The sequence below is a fragment of the Pogona vitticeps genome, chromosome 2 (genome assembly GCF_051106095.1).
Source record: "Pogona vitticeps strain Pit_001003342236 chromosome 2, PviZW2.1, whole genome shotgun sequence".
In the NCBI taxonomy this organism is placed as follows: Eukaryota; Metazoa; Chordata; class Lepidosauria; order Squamata; family Agamidae; genus Pogona; species Pogona vitticeps.
In genome coordinates this window covers 180,597,495-180,620,118 of record NC_135784.1, presented here as the reverse complement: position 1 = coordinate 180,620,118, position 22,624 = coordinate 180,597,495, and the positions used below count along the sequence as shown (strand labels likewise).

General features: G+C 45.7%; 1 protein-coding gene and 1 long non-coding RNA gene across 8 annotated transcripts in view; one reads left to right on the top strand and one right to left on the bottom strand.

The window, feature by feature from the left end:
• The window catches only part of S1PR2 (sphingosine-1-phosphate receptor 2), a 72,499-nt gene extending 67,073 nt beyond the window's left edge, over positions 1-5,426 (top strand). For all 5 annotated transcript variants that reach the window (XM_072991497.2, XM_078386584.1, XM_020778624.3 and 2 more), the window contains one exon: positions 1,291-5,426. In XM_072991497.2, the coding sequence (XP_072847598.1) occupies positions 1,428-2,480 (1,053 nt within the window). In that variant the 5' untranslated portion in view covers positions 1,291-1,427 and the 3' untranslated portion in view covers positions 2,481-5,426. The remainder of the gene's footprint in view (positions 1-1,290) is intronic.
• A 9,201-nt stretch (positions 5,427-14,627) lies between these two features.
• The window catches only part of LOC140704730 (uncharacterized), a 30,067-nt gene continuing 22,070 nt past the window's right edge, over positions 14,628-22,624 (bottom strand). The window contains exons 4-5 of one of the 3 annotated variants that reach the window (XR_013542301.1): positions 18,574-18,659; positions 14,628-14,991 (exon numbers count right to left, since the gene is read on the bottom strand). This is a non-coding gene — a long non-coding RNA (uncharacterized LOC140704730). Of the gene's footprint in view, positions 14,992-18,343; positions 18,445-18,573; positions 18,660-22,624 lie in introns of those variants that run through there. The other 2 variants (XR_013542300.1, XR_013542299.1) reach the window with 2 other exon arrangements.

The following is a 22,624-nucleotide window of genomic DNA, read 5'->3' as shown; positions in this document are numbered from 1 at the left end:
CTGAGGCTTCTCACTTTTGTAAGAACACACTGCTCATCACTTTCCCCTTTTCAGCATCTAAATCACACTGGAAAAGTGGTAGTTTTGCTGGCAGATTACATGGAGCCACCAGTTATGACTGTATTCGAAGCAAGGAGACTTGCGTTCATCTGGCTGAGAGGCAGTTCCCACAAGAGCAGCAAAGAGCAACCTCCCAGCTGCCATTTCACTGCTGAAGGCCAAAGGGGGCTGTCGTTTGAAGTTCTCTCATGATAGAGAGGACACTGTGAGAAGCAAGCCCTGCTGGGCAGCCTCTCAGCGTGGCCCCACCCAGAGCATTTGGGGACAGGCCTTTCTCCAGCCAAGAACTGGACGATGGGACGTGTGCTTGATACCCATGCTTGGCAGGAAGTCCTTTCTTCTTCCGACCCCATCCTGTGGTTGTCGGGACCTGCCTTTTGAGCAGGAAATGCAGTAGCAAAGGAATAACAATTCCTCTGTGGGGTGCCATGCTTGACAAGGGCAGGGGTGGTCGAGCAGCTTTCCCCGTCACAGCATGGACAGAATATACTTGCATTTATCCAATTTCTACAGGCACCTGCAGTCCGCTGCAGATCTAGGCAGGGCTAAGATGCTTCTGAAGTCAGAAATTGTAGCAGGAGGGCAGTGGGAGAGCCAGCCTGTCTGGATCTCATTCTGTGGCTCTACTAGAGATTGATTCTAGCATTTGCTCTTCGGTTAAGCGGTGCTTGAGGTTTATTATTATTTTTAACTACAATTCCCAGAATCCCTCAGCCAACATTTGGCTGGTCACTTTTCCCCATAATTTCTAGTTTTCTAGAATATGGGAAGTCAGGAGACGGTTTCTTACCGAGCAGGTCTTGATTGGAAAAGTTAGTTCATGGGACTCCTGGAATCATGGGATCACAGCCACCGGCATGGCTGGTAAGGGGAGGAATCCCAAACTTTCCCAAGCTTTGTTACTGAGTGACTGTGTGGAATGTCATGTTCCCATTTCTGTCTTCCATGGTGAAAGGACCTAGTGTTTTTTTTTTCCATAATGAAAGTTCAGTATTTGCAGAATGGGCCAGAGGTATCCCAGAGAGAAGACTGTATGGCTTCCCTCCTTCCATAAGTTGTGAACCTCTTGGACAATGAAAGCTGAGACACCAAAGAGGAATACACCAGACGCACAACTGACTTGCCTATTCCCATGCTTGCCAGCTATCTGTTGTGATGCCTTTCTCTGCTTATTCTTTGTTGTTAGCTCCTAACCATGTTTCTTTGTGTCTTTGTGTTCATCCTCTCCAGGTTTCACCACATGGTCCTGCAGTCCCTCTGCCCTGAATGGACACAGATCTGGGTATAATCCTGTCCCAATGCTTTCCAGCCCAGACGTCCCTGGCTGGCCCCCAGTGTAACCCATCTTGGGCAGGAGTGGCCAAGCCATGGGGAACATTTACACATCCTATTTTGACACGTCCAAGATTGTGGAGCACTATAACTACACCAAAGATAAGCTGGAGAAAGACGAGCCTTCCTCACTTCCACTCACCGCCATTGCCATCATTGTGCTTTGCTGCTTCATTATCTTGGAGAACCTGTTAGTGCTGGTGGCGGTTTGGAGGAACAAGAAGTTCCACTCAGCCATGTTCATCTTCATCGGCAACCTGGCCTTCTCGGACCTGCTGGCAGGTGCAGCTTTCATTGCCAATGTGGTCCTCTCAGGCCCTGCCACCTTCCGCCTCACTCCCATCCAGTGGTTTGTGCGAGAGGGCACAGCTTTTGCCACACTGGCAGCCTCTGTCTTCAGCCTGTTGGCTATCGCCATAGAGCGCCACGTGGCCATCACCAAGGTGAAGGTCTACAGCAGTGACAAGAACTGCCGGATGGTGCTCCTGATCGGGGCCTGCTGGGTCATCTCGGCAGCCATCGGGGGACTCCCCATCCTGGGCTGGAACTGCATGCATGACTTGGACAAGTGCTCCACCGTCCTACCCCTTTATTCCAAACAGTACATCCTCTTTGTGGTGTTGATTTTCACCATCATCCTCTTCTCCATCGTGATCCTGTATGTCCGGATCTACCGCATTGTCCGCTCCAGCCATGCTGAGATAGCTGGTTCTCAGACGATGGCCTTACTCCGGACGGTCACGTTTGTCCTGGGAGCTTTCATTATGTGCTGGCTGCCAGCCTTCATCATCCTTTTGGTGGATGCCTCCTGCGCCAGGAAGTCTTGCGCCATCCTTTACCAGGCGAAATACTTCTTTGCCTTTGCCACCCTCAACTCAGCCATCAACCCCATCATCTACACGCTCCGCAGCAAGGACATGAGGAAGGAGTTCCTGCGGGTGCTTTGCTGCTGGGGAATGATGGGGCAGGGGAAGCCGGCCGAGCGCTGCATGATTCCCCTCCGCAGCTCCAGCTCCTTGGACCGCTGCACCCAAAAGCAGGACCTGCCCACCTCACCCTTCATGAAGGAGCATTCCACGTTTGTGTGAGAGAAGACATAAGGAGAGGAAGCGACAAAGGTGGAAAAGAGGGCTGGGGGTGGGTTGGACCCCAAGAGGCGGTACAAAGGTGATGAGGGACATGGTGTGGAAAGATCTTCCTGGTGACCAAATCACCCTGGTGTGATGTGGAGGGGAGCATTTGTTCACTAGACCTGCACAGTATTATAACTTCCTGTTAGATGTGTGTAAGAGATAATCTTGACCGACCGACCAACTGACTGACTGACTTGATGTGTGAGAATTGGCTAGCTGCTGAGCTCTTGATTTGGTACGATTCTTCCTTTTTCTAAAAGGGGCCCTGACTCTCTGTACACTCACATTTCCTTTTGTTCTAGACATCAGTGGCACAATTCCATGTTTCCCTTCTTAACAAAGCCTCGGCCTCCTCTTTCAAGGGATGCAGCCCCATCTGCTTGGTGCTCTGTCTATGTTGTATGTCTGCAATCTTGGCCCTGGGTCGAATGTGCCCTTGGATGGGTGCCTAAGGCGTCACAAACAAGTGGAAGGCTTCCTAGAGGCTGAAGACTGCCCTAAGACCATAGAGTACTCTGATGCAAACCACTTTTGTTTACCTTGCTCTCCTGCTTTTGGCTCTATTCAAACTAGTTTTGCAGGTTTTCTGCAGATTTCAAGTAGATCCAGAACAAAGCCAGCTCCTCTGTTTATTCAGGAAAGGCAATGGCTGATTCCAGAGATGAGCAATGGAGATTTTGTTTCTATACCGTACTTTTCCGTGTATAAGACACCCCATGTATAAGACACCCCATGTATAAGACACCCCCCCACTTTCCTAACCCAAAATTAAGAGATCTAAGTGGGGCTTAGCAAGCATAGAGGGGAAGGGAATCAAACCACTGCAGTATTGCTTTGATCTCTGCTTTCCCCTCCACCTGTGCTTGTTCTCTCCTCAGCTTACTTCCATGTATAAGACGACCCTCAATTTTAGTCTAACGATTTTAGACAAAAGTATAGTCTTATACACGGAAAAATATGGTACTTCTGGAAGAGGCTAGTCTAGGCTCTCATGTGGGAAAAGGAAGGATCTTCAGTGTGGGTGGCTGTTTCTGGAACTCACAAAAACCTGTGGATAATGTAGGATTGCTAGGGCTTTGTGCAATCTAATGTATTCCTCTTATAGGTGCTTTGTTGGGAGGTACCTCAATATGAATAATGTTGTCCTGACTACTGTCAGGCGCAGGGTGTTTCTAGATGAGGTCTTGTTATGTCATTGTCCCAACAATAGGAAGTTGTCATAAAATGAGTCAGACCATTGGCAATTCTGCCAGGGAACAGCTGTCTAGAATTTGGGGCAGGATTTACACCCATTTAAGACTAACCAGGTCAGACCCTGCTTAGTTTCTGAAAACAGACAAGATTGGTTACACTTAGGGTGGGGTGGTGCTACAACTGCTGCTTACCCAGAAGTTCCACTTGACTGTGCTCTTAAAAAAACTGAACAGAACTCTGAGGGGATGTGGACGAAACCGGCGGCTGTTGCAGAGCCACTGTGTTAAATTGCCTTGGGAGAAGTTCCATCCTGTAAGGCTTCCTACTCCCAGTTCTTCTATTCCCTGCCCTGAACTGGGGCCTGGATCTGTGCATCCTTGAGGGGGAAGGTCCTTGACGCTGTGCAATCCTAGATGAGTCTACTGAGAAGTAAGCCCCACCAAATGCAATTACATTTACACTAAATTGCAAATTAGAGAATTGGTTTGTGTGCGTTGTGTATTGTGGCATCTCTAAGACTAATCTTTTGTTTTGTTTTGTTTTATTGTTGTTGTTGTTGTTGCATTATAACTCCCGGAACCCCCCACTAGCGTGGTCCAAAAAAAGAGTAACTTTTCCCTAGCTCTGTATCCCAGGCAACAGTGCACTAGATTTCTGCTTAAGTGAACCAACTAGGCTACATTCAGTTGAGTCTTGTCCCTGGTGCCACACAGTTGTGATAATACGACAATTAACTGTGAGGGCCATACCCTAAGAAATCTTCAGATATTTAGATAGCAAGGTCCTTAGAGTTCTCTGCTATGATTCTGAGGTGAGAGGGCAGAAAATCCTAAGCCCCTCCTCAGACTTGTCAATTCCAGGATTCCACAGGAGGGTGCCAGGAGGGTGAATATGTGGCCTCAAAGTGCTCTAATATGTAGTGCAGATAATAAATAACCATAGATGGGCTCATTCAAAATACCAACAATGATACAAATCTGGTGCATGAATCTTTCCTCACTATACTTTTTCTTATTTACTGTTCACCGCCCAGAGTAGTGCTTGCCACGAAGTAGGGTGGATCTTGTCCTCCACCCACCTTTCCATCCCCGAGGAAGGTCTCACTCAGCGGTGAGGCAAGGGAGTCTCTTTTAGCCTACCTCTAACCTTGAGGTTTATTTTGGAGATAAACTAAAGGCTGTGAGAAATCAGCTCCCACAGATCAAAAATTAATGGGAGAAGCTGATGAGGTTGTGATCTGTAGGTGAGGCTTCCATGGCAGGGAGCTCAGCATGTTCGCCTACTGATTGCTACCAGTTTAACTCCTCTTAGAGGGATAAGTACAGGGGCTTCTTCAAGAGGTGCACAGCTTTTGCACATATGGGGATTTCTGTTGACTCACAAGTTGGTTACGATACGTGTATTACTAGCACAATTCATTGAAAGTCTTCTTTTAGTGTTTGCCAGCCACAACTATCCCGTACCTTGTTTTTTTTATAAATTACCAAGTTTTACAGAAAATTGTTCTGTGGTATGACAACAGTCGGCTGTTGTTGTTTTTAAATCCTTGTAAGGCCTTATTGATTCAGAGAATATTTGGATCTGGGGAGGTGTTTAGTGTTTACTACCATTGGGCATGCTTATATATTTATTAAACTGCAAAATTTCTTTTAATAAACATAAACTTTTGTACCTGTTTAATAAAGTATTTACAAGCATCATACCGCACCTACACCGGCCACCCTCATTACATTTGAGCCACCGCCAGTCAGAATTTTTGGCTATGTATGAGTCTCTTTCTTTGCAACAAGTAATTTAACAGCACATTTATGCACTGTCTGCACACACACACACACACACACACACACACACACCAGCTGTAAAACTGGCTAGTCATAGCTCTGTCTGGACCCATCCACTCGTTTCCAAGCCAGAAGCCAATTGACCCATCACTAACTGTTAGTTTTGAAGTGGCCTTCCCAAACACAAAACTGCTTGATGCAAAAACCAGTCTGATGATGCATTTGCCTTGCAGGGGGTGGGATCCTTTTTTGGACTATAATCTCCCAGAATCCCCTAGCCGATGTGAAGCTGTAGTCTAAAAACATGCAGCTTTCCCATGCTTTGGTTGCTTCTCCTTATGGGAACACTGCCTAGTGTTCCTGTTCAGAGAAAACCTCCTCTCCTTCATCCCCTACGCACGTGTGTGTAGGTTTAGAGGTTGGGTTTGCACATGCAGTTTTGGGATGTGCCCTCTAGTCCAACCTGAAATACCAGTCTGTAGCCACAGGAGCCCTCTGACTTCCAGTCCCCCCTCACCTTAAAATGCAGCTAAAACCTATAGTGTGGGAACTTGGAGGCGTGTTATGGGTTTTGGAAATGGGCTCATGAGGCTGGGAGCATTGCTAAGGGAGAAGGGAGACGATGTGGAGGTGGGGGCAATTCATTAAAGAAAAGAGCCTGGAATGGGTGTGTTTCCTGCCGGCATCACTGCCCCATCTGGAAGCATGATTCACCCAGCGTGATGTGTAAGAACATGCTGTTTACAGCAAGAGGGAGATTATTTCTTTCTTTTTTTTAAAGAATGGGAATTAGATGCAGGCTTGGGAATTGTGTTCCCCCACCCCACTCCCCAGCACACACAGGGTTGCCCATACCTGGAAGAGGCATGCAGTTGCTTTTTATGAACCATATTGCTCCTTCTCCTTTTCCTCTTCACTCCAAAATGATGTACTTAAGGAAGAAGTCCTTGCTTGAAAAACAAACAAAACCCATCCACCTCCTTTGAGAACTAATTATATGTTGCACCTCCCTTGAACATATCTGCTGGCAGTTCTAATCAAAATCTGATAACATGTAATGGTTGCCTATGGAATCTAGTTTGGGGAGGGGCTGTGATCTAAGAGATCGCTGTGTGTTGATGAATAAGTAAACATCTTGTAAAATGTCATCCATAAAGAGAATGTACAAACATGCACATAGAATGAGTCCTGTGTCAGGGCTGTTTTCAGCTCCAGAACAATGTGAACTGAGATAGGAACTACATCAGTGAGAACCACTGTATTTGCCTATGCAAATGGCTAGTAAAAGTGCACTTTGGAGCCCATGCAAAACACACTACTCTCTTACCACTCTGTCATCCAGCTTGTGTAATTCCTGGTTTTCAGGGAGAGTTTGAGCCCCAGTGTCTCTGATGTTAATATATCTTATGCACAAAGGAGTGCACAAGGCTGGCACATGGTAAAAGATCTATTATTTAAAAAGTAGTGTGTGGGGCAATGGGTGTAGTTTTTGAAAACTGCAAAACAAGGTGGGGAACAGCAGGCCCATTAGGTAACTCTGAGCTGCAACTCCCGGACACCCTTAACCCATTGGCTGGTGCTTCTGGGAGCTTCAGAGGTCCAGAAACATTCAGAGGTTGGAAGGTCTCCCAAGTAGATCACAGCAAAGCGGGTGAGCTTAGAAAAAAAGAAAACCCTCAAAAGTCTTAAGCTTGTAGGAGTTCTTAAAGTCAAATAGCAGTGCAGTGTGAGCCGGAGTGCAATCGTACATGCCTGCTCACAGGTAATTTGGTGAGACTTAGTGCAAAGGATGTAAAGGATTGGAACCCGAAGCACACGTGCGAGCATCCTGCTTAGCACAGCAATGGAATGCCCCTCACCCTGCTGCATACTTGTGTGTGTACATCCCCAGTGTGCATGAATGGGTGACTTTGACTCTCTGTAAGGTATTGCTGAGTTGTGAATTTGCACATTTACACTGACATAGGCATACAAGTGACAATGGGAGCCAGCAACACATCCATCTTGGCTGGTGTCTGAGCCTCTTCATATGGATGAATTTCTACCCAGATGTACCTGGAGCGTTTCCCTCCTTCAGCAGCAATGTGACACTACAGTAGCATTTCTGTGCTGCCTACAACTTCTCTGCCTTCCTCTGTTGGTCAAGTTAGAGCCTTGAGCAGGGCCCTGAGCTGCTTCCAGTGGCAGTCAGCGTCATGCTAGTTAGGCGACCCCCTTCTGCATCTGATCCAACCTCCTCCTTCAGTGAGTTGTCACCAGTGACAGCAAGCAGATTACTCAGTGAACAGTGGTGAGGTTCAAAGGAGATGGGTTCAAGACAGGCAGTAATTTCCATTTGTTTAGATTAACGTTTTTTTCTCCCAGAAAGTTTCAAGGTAGTACAGTATATGTTGAAGGAGTCTCGTGGCATTGTGGCTAAAATGCTGTACTGCAGCCAAAACTGCTCACAATTTGAGGTTCAATCCCAGGTAGCCGGCTCAAGGTTGACTCATCCTTCCATCTTCCGAGGTCATGGGGTGAGGGTGGGGGCAATGTGTAGCTGCATAGTTAATTTGTAAACCACCCAGAGAGTGCTTTAAGCACTATGGGGCAATATATAAGCAGCATGCTTTTATTTTTGTTACATGCCATCAGGTCACCTCCGACATACAGTGATTCTATGAATGCACAGTATCAAAAATGTCCTGTCCTCAACAGCCCTGCTCCGTGTTAGCAAACACAAAGCTGTGGCTCTCTTACCATAGCAGGAAAGGGTTACAGTCCATATCAAAGCTTGGAAAGGAACTTATGAGGACTACATTTTCCAGAATACCCTGGCCAGAGTTTTCATCCAAAAAAGTAAGTTTCCCAAGCTCTTTCTGTGCTGTATAGATTTACCCCATTATGATCTCAGTGTTCAATCTTTTATTGTACGAGTACAGGCCCAATCAAATAGATAGAGCACATAAAACAAACAAAAATGAGTTGTACAGCATTACCATCTCTAGCTGCAGGATTTTATATGGCTTCAAAAACTGGCCTAATAGGTCTGATTGGAGAGTGCAGTGGGGCAATAGAAAGGCTGCACACATATCACAGGCAATAGAGACTCCTGGCCAGCACAGCAAGTGGTGAAGGCTTCTGGGAGTTTAGTCCAAGAACATCTAGAGAACCCAGTTTGACAACCATTGGCTAGCAAATATGAATGCAACGGCATGTCTACACCACAGACATTGCTGATTAATCAAGTACAGTGGGGCCTCGTTTAGCGATTGCCTCGTTTAACGATGTATTCGCTTAACGATGAGGTTTTAGGAGCGATCTTGCACTCCGTTTAGCGATGTTTCCAATGGGGAAATTTCGCATAGTGATGTTCGGGACCATGCCTCGCATAGCGATGACAGTTTGGGTCCCCCTGTTTCGCTTAGCGATGTCTGTTTTCGCTATTTTTAAAGTGTCTTAAAATGTTCAAAAACTGTTTAAAATGCTTGGAATCGTTAGTGCACCTTGTAAAACCTTTGCAAACTTAATTTGGCTTTGTTCTGAGTCTTTGTTAATTTTTGGTGAATTTTTTCCCCCATTGGAATGCATTGACAGCTGTCAAATCTACAGTTCAATGCATTTCAATGGGGGGGAAAATTCACCAAAAATTAACAAAGACTCAGAACAAAGCCAAATTAAGTTTGCAAAGGTTTTACAAGGTGCACTAACGATTCCAAGCATTTTAAACAGTTTTTGAACATTTTAAGACACTTTTTAAAAGTGTCTTCTTCCAATGGGAGAACCGCGTTTCACTTAGCGATGTTTCCTATGGCGATTTTCGCTTAAGGACAGTAATCCGTTCCCATTGGAACGGATTATCCAGTTTTTAATGCATTCCTATGGGAAATGGTGTTTTGCTTAGCGATGTTTTCCCGTAGCGATGTGTTTTTTTGGAACCAAATAACATCGCTAAGCGAGGCACCACTGTATGTTCTTTGTTAATGGCAATTGTGATGAAGACTGGGGAACCAGAGATGGTTACTAAATGGCCGGGAAGCTTCTAGCTCTACAGATGAATTTAAGGTCCCATAATCTCTAGTCATTGTTCCTGCTGGCTGGATCTGCTGGAAGATGAAGTCCCAAATATCTGGAGGACTAAAAGTTTTCCCACCCCTGCTTGTTGAATACATGACAGTTACTAGGATTCAGTGAGCAACCCACAACTGTTGAAAAGGCATTGAACTGATATAAGTTGGAGTGATACAGCTATACCTAGAAGTGCAAAGTGCACCCAATGGTTGGCCACATCTCTGGATCAAGCTTTACCATAGAAGGTGCCTAGAGGCAGATGTGAAAAACAAACAAAACATTAATCATTGATGCCCTGTTTTGTGCTCTCCCTCCCTCCCTCCCTCTCTTTTTCAATCCCCTTGTACGCATCAGATGGTATGATTTTTGGCTATTGACATCTGCTGTCTCTAGGCTAGCAGAAAGTTGCCTATGGAAACACTATCTTTTTTAAAAAAAATGTAATTCTCTTTAATGGAAATTTGTGTGTATTAAAGCATTTGCTTCTAAACTGGCTCTCTTTTCAGTTTTTTTAAAAAATATTATTATTATTTCATTCTCCCTGCTGTCTGGGGTCAGGCACTCGGGTGCCAGCAAAATGTACTCCCAAACCACTAAGACAGCCTTCCTCGTCTGGATGCCTTCCAGATGTGTTGAACTACAACTTCCAGGAGTCCAAGCTGGTGCGGGCAGTGGGGCATCAAAAGGGAAGCTGCACTGAGAGGTTATAATTACCTAAAACAACATAGGTTCCATCCATGCAGCCCCTGCCAGACTTCCTCCCATGAGTTATGGGAAGAGGCCACTGACTGTTTTCATACAACACCATAACGTGGAGGAATTCTTATTGGCATTTGTGCTACAAGACCGTACAAAGGAAAACAGAAGTAAAAAAATAAAAATCCACATGTACATTCTGGGGCGGACAATTACTGAATTTTGGGAGCTGCATGTGCCCACCACTGGAATTTGGAGGCCTATATACCCTCCCATGTCCCCCAGTAATATTTGTTTCAAGTACGTTAAAAGTTCCCTTTGCCCTCTGTTGTTGTTATGTGCCATCAAATCGCTCCTAATTTATGGTGACCGTATGAATGTCCCACCATTAACAGCCCTTGCTCAGCTCTTTAAAAAGTCAAGATTGCGACTTCCTTTATGGAGTTAATCCATGTCACATTTGGTCTTCCTCTTTTCCTGCTGCCTTCAACTTTTCCTAGCATTATTGCTCTCCTGCTAAGTCTTGCCATCTCATAATCTGCCCAAAATATATCTAGAATTGGTGGAGGTGGGCTCCTGGAGGGGAAAATGTGGCAAAATTTCTCTCTTGTAATCTCTAGAGGGCATAAATGAATTTTTAATTGCAAATTTTAAATTTGCAAGGTAAGAGGAGAGCACCCATTCAGGCCCCTAGGGCTATTTTGCCTATGCCAGACTGCACAGGGCAGATTTTTAATTTGCCTTATGACATAGCTGGTGATGCCTAGTGGCCAATAACATGCAGTAAGAACAGTCTTAATCAGAATAGTACATAGATACATACACACAGCACCACTGCTTCCTAATAACACTTATTTAAACCACAAAAGGGAGAATTTGCCATGTCAGAACTTGGGTGGTCTAGTAGTCTAACACAGGGTTGTTGTGGGAAGAACAAGGTGAGGGATATAAAGCATTGTATCCATTATCAAAAGTCAGCAGCCGTATACACCTAATCAGACTTTCACACAACGCATAGAGTGGAAAATTTTACTATAGTGCCAAGAAAGTTAAGGACATAGGACTTACACTGCTCTCCTATATGTTTAGAAGAGCCTTCTCTGCTTCTTCACAGCATCAAAGAGAAAATGGTAGAAGAGATTCCTTTGTCTCAGCGAAGCTCCTGGCTTCCATTTATTCCATTGTATTTCTTCCTTGGGAGGTAGGAAGAAAATCTACTGGATGTAACATTCCAAGCATGCTACAAGGAAGGAAGCTTGAAAACACACCTCCCAGCTCCCTTGAACTCAACCTCATGAAGATGACCTGGCATGGACATCTGCCTTGATTTTTTTGGGACTCTGACCTATGCTACCTATATATTTTTCTGCACCATGGGGCACAGCCTGAGGAAGTGGGATATTTACCCACAAAAGCTTGCAATTCGTGTGATTTTTTTAAAAAGTGGTTCAATAAAGGTATCACCCTGTTCTTGCATTTGGATAATTCTGAACTGCACGGCCTTTTCTTATTTCTCTCTGCTTCTTCCATGTAACTGTAAGCAGATGGAATGGAGCAATGGCCGGGAGGTTCCCCCCCCCATCCTCCCCCGGCATCTACGCACCATGTTTGGCTGGGGCTGTGGGAGCTAAACCCTTTCACATCCAGGGGGACCGAAGGATTGCACAAGATTATTTTTCTTTCTGTTCAACGGTTTCCACCGCCCCCATCTCCCTTGGGAGAATCTGGCCAGGCAGGAATCCTGCTGAGAACAGGGCTTTCCTGTGCTCAGGAAGGCTTCGTCCAACGGCTCAAAATGTAAGTAGCGGAAGGGGGTGGAATGCCATGGATAAGCAAAGCCATCATGTTTCTCTTGGGCAACGCTCAGGAGTGAACAAGCGAGGCAATAAACTGCAAGGAATGGTGTGTGTGTGTGTGTGTGTGTGTGTGTGTGTGTGTGTGCGTGCGTGTGTGTGCGCGCGCGCGCGCGCGCGCGCACACGTGCAAATATCAAGTAATGTAACACAGTCACATATGTGATCTAGCAAAGTTACAATGACATAATGTGCCCAAGTAATAAAAGAGAACTTGGCCAACTTATTTGCGTAATAAGTACAGTAATGTCTTCTGGTTAACTTCTAAAATTCTTCAAAAGGGTAAGATACAATATCTTTAAATATATTTCAACATGATGGTTTAAAGTTTTATACCATCCCCTTAGATGCCCAACTGATAGCTGGTGGGGTGTAATAGACAGAGTGAGGGACTAGGACTCAGAAGACCTGGGTTCGAAACCTTACTCACCTATGGAAACTCACTGTGGGAGGTGGACACACACACACACACACACACACACACACACACACACACACACACACACACACACACACACACACACACACACACACACACCACACACACACACACCATTCTCTTTCTCTAGTAAGGGGAACTTTAGAGGGTATAAAGGGAGATATTCTGCCCCTGCCCCCAAGATCTGCCAGAGGTCATACCGCAAAGCGACAAGAATCACAACAAGGTGGTTCCTTTGTAACAGCAAGAAAGATTGTACTTTTCCAAACATTGTTAAGAAGGAACCTTTTGGAAAACCACTTCCTAGATGCCACCTTTGGGGTACCCAGCAGCCGCTACATGGCTTCAAACAAACCCTTCTCTAGACACTCACCGAGCAGCGCAAAATCCACAGCTGTGCTTTGTTCAACTTCAGATATAACGCCTGCATGAGGGAGATTTTGTACTCTACAATTACAGTATACGTATATATATTTTGGGGAACTTCACTGGGGGGAAAAAGGTGTGGCAATGGAAAACCACCTCTTGAAGCTCACATACCAAAAACCCTATTAAGCTTAGCATAGTCAGAGGTTATGTAACCATACATAACAGGATGTTGCCAACCACATTTAAGGCCCTAGTTATGGCTACGGGCATGGGCACTGTTGAATAGGAACACTTAATACAGTACTTAATGGTGCCAGTGGGGTGATAATTTCACCCACCTTGCTTTTGAGTAGCTGTGCTTGGTGTCTTTAACCCAAAGCCTGCCTATCAGTTCCACTTTTTGCTGTTCTTTCCAAAAGGATACCAGGAGGCAGTAGGGGGGGGGGGGCTTTAAAAAGACAGCAACAGGAGCTTAAACAAATTGATCTCCTGGCAGATGACTGTTTTCTGCCTAAGTCCGATCCAACAAGCTGAAATCTGAAAGGAAGGAGGGGACAGTTTTTCATAAAACACAGACCAGCTTTTCCAGAGTTCCTTTCAAGCTTCTCCGTCTCCCCTTCCTGACTGAGGTCAGGACAGGGGAGACACAAGGTCTTCAGTCTTCAGAGTAAGGAAAGTTAAATGCTACTGAAAGGCCATCAAGATAAACATTCCCATAGAAGCTTGAGAGGTCACTGTCTTCCTTTTACGGGGTGGGTAGATGGAGAGAGCCACAAAACATGACACAAGGACCACCGCAATTCCAAGAGAAGAGCAGGGAGCAGGTGAGGCATGGTTTCTGCATTTCCTTCTGCCCTTCTGTTTCTTCTCCCTTTGATTAAATTAAGTTTTGTGTCTCGTAGGCTAGCTTTTCTGATTATTCATGACTTTATCATCCTTAAATATTTTATTGTAAACTATAAAATCCATTTTAAATAGCTATTTGTAAAGGATGCTCCATCGGGGGAATGAGCTAATGACCCCTGGATGTTTTATAGGTCTATAATGCTGTGACCTATTATGCCAATACTCCACACTAGAGATGGGGGTATTTGTATTCATATATGAACACGAATATCCCCGCACAGGCGGCGTTAGCGAAGGTCCAGCCCCATGGGGCCGGACGGTCCACTCACCAATCTGCCACAGACGTGGATGGCGTGATTCTACGAATGGCTCCGCAGCACACAATCTGCTCGCCACTCTTTGACCTTGCAGCAAGGCTTGTCCTCCTGCCTCCTGCCAGGAGTGGCGAGTGGATTGTGCGCTGTGGAGCCATTCGTAGAATCGTTGGATCGGTGAGTGGACCATCCAGCCCCATGGGACTGGACCCTCATTAACGCCATCTGTGTGGGGATATTCATATCCATATACGAACACCCCCATCTCTACTCCACGCCATTAAACACAGTGTTACATCTACTCGCTGCACACAAAGGTACAGGAAGTGGACCAAAGATCTACTGCAGTGTCAGGTCTAACTCAACACCCTACTCTCAGGAAAATGGAAGAGTCTACACTTCTGGTCCCTTTGATTCCTGCTAGAGCCCATAACTGTCTCTTTGGTCAGTTATCGGGGTTGGGGGGGGGACCCAGGTAGACTGTTCCTAACCTTGAGTGTAGAAAGCTTACTTTTAGATGATAGATCCCATAATCCTAAGCCATGATGATGGGGGATGCTGATAGTTGTAGAGCACAAAGTCACTTTTTCAAGCTCTGCTGGCCCAGTTCCTTTACTTCAGCAGGGTCTGTGATTAACAAGGAAGCCCCCAAGGCCTGGATCCCAAAAGTCAGGTCCGTCGGTCTCTGCAATTGTTCCTGATGCCACAAACCCACTGTCCATCTGGTTCCACTCTGGAGCCTGGTTTTCTCTAACAGCTCCTGGTTTGATGTTCTTTTTGGAAGACTTTGGCATCCAAGCCACTTTATTGCAATGTTTCTTTTCTAAAGCTTTGTGTGCTTTTATTTTCATCCTGTTGAATCTCTGGGACTTGTGGGAGATTACAGTGCATTAAAGACCAAGTTGTGTGTGGGCTGTTTTTTCCCTGAAAAAATCTGTTATTATAAAACGGGTAGAAACTGCGCCTTGTAAATTCATTCTACAGTTTAATTTAGTTCAAACTGAAAACTCACAAAGTACTCAATTAAACCTCAATGGACCGCTGAAGTAACATTTTGCAGCCACTCTTGATGATAATCAGCAACTGCCTTTGGCAAACCTTCAGGAGGACAGAAACAAGCACCAATGACCTGTGTGTGTGTGTGTGTGTGTGTGTGTGTGTGTGTGTGTGTGTGTGTGTGTGTGTGTGTGCGCGTGTGTGTGTGTATGTATGTGTATGTGTGTGTGTACGCACACGCATACACATATGGACTACACAGGAGGCTAACTTCACAATGAGAAGAGGATGGGTTTTTCTTTCTTTCAGAGATATCATCCTTCAAAGCGAATGCCAAAGGTGGACACAGCCAACCTTTGTTGCTACAGAGCTGACAGGGGCTGGGTTCCCTGGCACAAACTCCATGGGCTCCATTTCAGAATTTAAACATAGAATCATAGAATCATAGAAAAGTGAAGTTGGAAGGGGCCTACACGGCCATCAAATCTAATATCCTGCTCAATGCAGGAATACTATCAAAGCATACCAGGGATGGTATTAGGATTTTGCTGCTATACTGTGCTCCCCACGATCCAGCCATTTCCTTACTGGAGCTGGTGGACTTCATCTCCGTGGCTCTGTTGGGATCCCCGAGGCTATTCGTGGAGGTTTCCGGACCAAATCTTGACCTCTTAGAAACCATGGCTTCCTTGGACATGTCCCAACATGTTAATGGCCTCACCCACATGGGTGGTCACATGCTAGATCTAGTGTTCTCCTCTGAGCAGAGAGAGTGTGGCCCGATGGTAACTAACCTTGCGTAAGTCCCTTTGTCATGGTCGGACCACCACCTAGTAAAAGGCAACCTCACAGTGGCCCTCTCTTCCCACAGAGAGCAGGGACCTATTTTAATGGTCTACCCTCATAGGCTATTGGATCCTATAAGATTCCAGGATTCCATGCAAGGGATTCCAATTAATCTGGCTGGCACTACTGTCGAGGCCCTGGTTGACAGCTGGTTCACTGCCGCTACCAGAGCTTGACCAGCGCCCTGGTTTGGCCATCAGTTGCGAGCTATGAAGCGGAAGAGGAGAAGGCTGGAGAGCATTTGGAGGTAGTACCCGAAGGAAAATAACCTGAAAGCTGCCAGGATTGCATCTAATATTTACCTTGCCAAAGTGAAGGCTGCCAGGAAAGCTTACTTCGCTATCCGGATAAGCAAAGCTTCCAATCAGCAGGCGGAACTCTTCCGTATAGTACGCGATCTAGCTGGTCATAACAACTGGCCTCCCCTTAGCATCTCATCTGACCAATTTGCAGCATTCTTTAAATCTAAAGTGGAGGCCATCCGCCTAGACAAAATGTTCTTGTTGGTTCTCCTCGACATCTCAGCCACCTTTGATACTGTCAACCATGGTATCCTCCTGGGGAAGCTCTCTGAGTTGGGGATTGGTGGTCTGACTCTTGACTGGCTCCAGTCCTTCTTGGAGGACCATTCTCAGAGAGTCCAGATTGGGGAGAATGTATTGGCCCCGTGGCTCCTCAATTGTGGGGTCCCGCAGGGCTCGATCATCTCTCCAATGCTGTTTAATATCTACGTGAGGTTATCAAGAGGTGTGGTGCCTCGTGTCATCAGGACACTGATGAGACTCAGCTCTACGTCTCCTTTTTTCCATCAGCGGTGGATGCCATTACGTCCCTTGAGCGCTGCCTGGGGGCTGTTTTGCAATGGATGCAGGAGAATGGACTGAGACTGAACCCGGACAAGACGGAGGTCCTTCAGGTAGGTGGCCCAGACATCAGTGGTTTCGGAAACTCCCTCTCTTTTGGGGCAGCGATTCTCACCACAAAGTGTGGTCCGCAGCTTGGGGGTCCATCTTGACCCGGCACTTGCAATGGAATCCCAGGTAATGTCTGTAGTCCACACCGCCCATTTACATTTTTGGTGGATTACTCAGCTGCATTCCTATCTTGATGTTGGGGTGCTCTCCACCACACTTGTCAACATGTTTGTAGTTTTGAGATTAGACTACAGTGGTGCCTCGACTTATGACCATAATCCATTCCAGAAGATGGATGTAACTTGAAATGGTGGTAAGTCGAAGCACCATTTCCCATTGAAATGCATTGAAACATGATTAATCTGTTCTGGCAAAAAATAATAATAACCCCCACCCCAAAAAAAGCACACAACAAGCCCAGTCGGAAGGTGTTGGGGCTTTAAAAAATAATAATAATAACCAGCAAAGCAAGCTCCGTCGCTGGGGCTTTAAAAACAAAACAAAACAAAAATAACCAGCAAAGCAAGCTCCATCGCTGGGGCTTTAATAATAATAACAACAATAACAACAATAACAACAATAACAACAATAACAACAACAACAACAACAACAACAACAACAACAACAATAATAATAATAATAATAATAATAATAATAATAATAATAATAATAATAATAATAATAATAATAATAATAATAATAATAATAATAATAATAAAGCACACAGCAAGCTCCGTTGCTGGGGCTTTTAAAACAAACTCAAACCAAAAATAAACAATGGAGCAAGCCCTGTCACAAGGTGCTGGGGTTGCAAAAAAACACACACCAAAAAACAAAACAACAACACAGCACAGAAACATAACCCCCCAGCCCAAATCCACATTGCAAAACCCAACCAGAACAGTTTTTAAAAAGCAGAAAACAGCACTTTACCTTACCAGGCAGCCTCCTCTGATTGCACACTCTCTTAACTGCTGGGGTGAAAGAGCTACAAAGAAGCAGCCTCGTTGCCACCTACAGTTAGAAATTTTCCCCTGCCTTTTTGTTTTTTAACTGGAAGCTTTGGCCGCAAGTCGAAGCAAAATTTTGTGGCCAGAGCTGGTCGTAACTTGAAATGGTTATAAGCAGGGACGGTCATAAGTCAAAGCACCACTGTACTGCAATGCACTCTACGTGGGGCTTCCCTTGATATTGATGTGGAAACCTCAAATGGTCCAGAACACGGTGGCCAGATTACTAACTGGGGTGACAAAATATCATTATATCTCCCTCACTCTTGCTGCCTTACACTGGTTACCCATTAGATCCCGCATCTATTTCAAAGTTTTAATGATTACATATAAAGCCCTAAATGGTTTTGGATCACGATACCTGTCAGAGCTCCTTCTTCCACCTAGTTCTATCCATGTCACTCATTCTAACCAGACTGGGCAGCTCAGGAGCTTAGCTCTGAGAGAGCTAATGACATAACACATCATCATCATTATTAACTCCAACTGAGAATCTACCACCTTCTATAGTCCATTTTCTTGTTGACTGGCTCTTACCATCGGGAAGTTCTTTCAAATGTTTAATAGGAATCTCCTTTCTTGTTGTTCAGCACTAATCAAGGTTCCACCTCCTGCAATCATAGAAAACAAGCATGCTCCCTCTCCCATGCAACATCCCTTCAGGTATCTGAAGATAGCCACCCTATGGCCTCTTAGTCTTCTGTTCTCCAGGTCAAACATGCCCACTGCCACAATCATACCTCATAAGGCCTGGTCTCCAGCTCCTCTGCCATCTTGATGGTCCACCTCTGGACACATTCCAGCTTCTCAATACTTTTTCTTTTATCTGTGGTACCCAGAAAAGGACATAGTGTTCCAGAAGAGGATGGATCAAAGCAGAATTGCATCACACTACTAGATCCCTTGACTGGAACACTATACTTCTGTTGATGGCAAGAAACAAGCCAGGATACCAGAAGAAAAACAAACCAGTGCACTAACGCATCCCCAACAAACCTCAGTTTGACTGACCGGACATCATACTGGTGATTTCTTTAAAGAGGAAGAGGCAAGCAACATCATTCTTCCCCTTGCAGGAGTCGCTGTGCTTGAAACAGGAAATCCCAGATTATATGCAGGCCATAGGAATTCAGTTATTTTTCTCATGTCCTATTTCTCCAATGTAGCTCATGGTGGCTAAAATGAATACTATGCCGTTGCAATTCAGAAGCATTTTCTTGTTTCCTTCTGGCGACGAGTTCGGCCCATTCTGGCTGCATATACAATAAACTCAGTCCCAGCACAGAGCACCTCTCCACATGGGTTCGGGCTCTCAACGCCCATCACCTGTATTCTGCCTAGACAAGAGTGCAGAATGCTGGGAGCTGCAGTCCCAGTCACCGCTGGAGGGCCGATGCTTTGCCCACCTCTGCCTTAAAAACACACCAGACAGGCATCGCCCACTTGGTTTCGCATTTATGACCAGTGGGCTTCCTTTCCTGGCACCCTTGAGGAATTGCCTCCGTAGTGGAGTGAGGGTAAAAGGAGGGGGCTGGGCAGTGAGTGCGTGACTCAGGAGGAAAGAGCTGCCACGTTCTGAGTGTCAGCATTGGATGCAAATGACTGGAAATATATTTGCATGTTTTAAAAGATTGCAGGTCCCCCCAGTCAAACTGTTTGACTTGGCTCTGGCAAAGCCACCAGACACTCTCAGCCTCTCGAGAAAGCCAGTGTTTTGGATTGCCTCATATTTTGGCTTCAGTTCAAGGATGATCCCCTGTCAGGATGCCCACAGAGGGGGAAAAAAATACAAGAAACAAAATAACTGAATTATATACCAGGGAAAACAGGTCAGCGCTGAATTGCTGAAATGTAGAACTGATCCTTGGATGTCCTGCCATCAGAGACAAGAAAAGTTATTTGTACAACTCCCAGAAATTGTAGTCCAGAAATCCCCCTTGGCAAGCCAAAAAAAGTTACTTTCAAGTTCTCCTTGAGACTAACTAGGAACAGAGCTGTCCCTTTCATGAGAGAGAAGTGTCTGTGCGTGTGTGTATGCATAAACACACACACACACACACACACATGTGCTTCTCAGAGATTGCAAAGCAGGAGACAAGAGAGCCAGAGGTGTGCTGTAGTAGTTAGAGTACTGGTCTAGACTGAGGAGACCCGAGTGCAAATCCCCACCTGGTTGTGAAGCTTACTGGGTGACCTAGAAGCAAACTGCTGTACTTTATACTGTACAGTTCTTGTGAGGATACAAATGGGAAGAAGGACCATACAGGCCACTTTGAGCCTCTTGGAGGAAAGTTGGGATAATATAACCATAAAAGGTAAAGGTTCCCCTTGACAATTTTTGTCCAGTTGTATTCGACTCTAGGGGGCGGTGCTCGTCCCCGTTTCCAAACCATAGAGCCAGCGTTTTGTCCGAAGACAATCTTCCGTGGTCACATGGCCAGTGCGACTTAGACAGGGAACGCTGTTACCTTCCCACCAAGGTGGTCCCTATTGATCTACTTGCATTTGCATGCTTTCAAACCGCTAGGTTGGCAGGAGCTGGGACAAGCGACGGGCGCTCACTCCGTCGCGTGGATTCGATCTTACGATTGCTTGGTCTTCTGACCCTGCAGCACAGGCTTCTGCGGTTTAGCCCACAGCACCACCACGTCCCTCCCAATATAACCATAACAAATAATAAATAGAACTGCGACACATGCATGGGTAACCAGAATTCCCCAGAAGTCCTAGCCTGCAGTCCAAAAATGCAAAGCTGCATCCCTCTACAATCCACTAGGAAGTATTCCGTCCACATCTTACTGAACCAGTCAGGAGCCAGAGAAGAACAAAGCTGTCTGTCTGCCCCTTTATACTGTAAAAGGAAGAACACCCTATCAGATTCATTCATCCTCCGTGGTCCCTGACACATACATACCCCGCTCAAGAAAGCCTGCTGGAGAAAGCCTGAGGAAGGAAGGGCAGGGCTGTCACAGTTCAGCCTAAGGAGGAGAGGCTACTCAGGTCCAAAGCCCTGTCAGATCTCTTCACTGGACAGTGTGGTCTGGGCCACGCTTGCTCAAGGTGTGTTTTTTTTTCTACCCAAGGCAGAATTAGGAAACAGCAGCCACTCAAGCACACAACACCTAAAGCAAGCCAATTATTTTGTAGAAATGGGAAGCGTGGCATTGCCATGGGCCATGCTGGCCGCAGGATTCTGTGATTCTTACAATTAAAAGATCAATAAATATTTTCCCATCTCTATTATTTTGCACAAATGGCCAGAAATCTCATAAATACCTCTCCCCTTCTCTACCTGTAAGAATACAATGATAACAAAATTAATAGTGTAAGTCTGTTGCCTGAGGTTGCTGTGTCTCATTCTGCATTACGGTAGGGCCAGTTCTGTAGCTGGGGAGAACATAGAAGACACTGGGAGTAAAAGCGTGATGACAGGGACCATGCGTCGGCTACCAAGCACAAAGTGGCAGCTCAAGGGGGCACCGCCATAAATAACCCACAGCATTTCTATCACAGAGTAGCGAGATACTTCCTAAAGGCTCTGGTGAAAGGAAAGGAAAGGAGAGACCAGAGATGTACAAAAAGCAAACCCCAGCCTACTGAGTCACCTTATTAGCTGACATGCAATTCTCTCAGGGGAGGGAATAATGACTTGATAAAACACAGCTGGCCATAGAGGACTGTTACACTTTGTGATTGGCTGGCTTTCTCTTAATAGATCCTCGGGGACTATTAAGAGAAAGTTACACACACACACACACACACACCACCATTGTCCCCACATGCTAATTATGGACCGGATCCTGAACAGTTCAGAGGGTTCCTTGTATGCTTTGCAGGAGCCATAAGGGGAGGAAAACCATACCCTGATTTGTCTCTAGGACATGGACAGAAAAAAGCTGTCTGGGAGTCAGTGGAAAGATGCCCAAGCACTGGCACAAGAGAGTCATCCTATAGGCAAGTCGGCTTTTTGTTAGGCTAATTGAAATTTGTTCTATTACGTGCAGAAGTCTCACTGTTGCTGTACAGAGAATTTGGATTAGGGATTGAGCCCTGTGCAGGCTTCCAGACCTCGTTGGCCAGCGTTCCTTAGCATTGCCAACAATGGCTAGGCCTGACAGGAGCAGCAGCCCAGCAAAATCTGGAGGGCGACACTGTGGTCACCCGAATATCAATGAACAAGTTGGAGGTGGGAGAAGGAAGCGGGAGGTCCTGTGGATGGCATGTGGGCCTGGAAAAAAGACCATACAGGCAAGTAGTGACAGGAATTATATTTCTTTGCAGACAGAGTGGGGTCAGGAGTTGAAACAAGAATTTTACCTTTAGTAGGAACGGTAACTGTGGGTTTCCGCCTGCTACTTTAGCTGTAGGTGAAATGGCAAGCATTTCAAGGAGGAGGAGAATTTGGACACGCATTAATGGATCTCCGATGCCAGTGCTTTTAAGGAATGGAATGTCCCTTTCTGAAACACTTAAAATGGAACTGATAAGTTGACTAAACCTTTTTGACCTCGTGCAACAGAAACACTTCCAGATAACAGTCTGTCTGAGCGGCCACAGGTTACTTAGGGTAATCAAGCAAACAAATCCTTGGATCTCAGTTTTCCTTTTCCTTTTGGAACAGTGGTTGACGGGAGCGTGCTTCTCGTGGTTTTTGGCTGCAGTTCCCAGAATTCTTGGAACCGCAACCCACAAATACAAACCGGTACACCTGGCATGTTTTGCCCTTCTGCAGAAGGGCTTCAGGGATCTTTACCTGCCCCACCAGCTTACTTAGGTCTTCTATTTCTATTC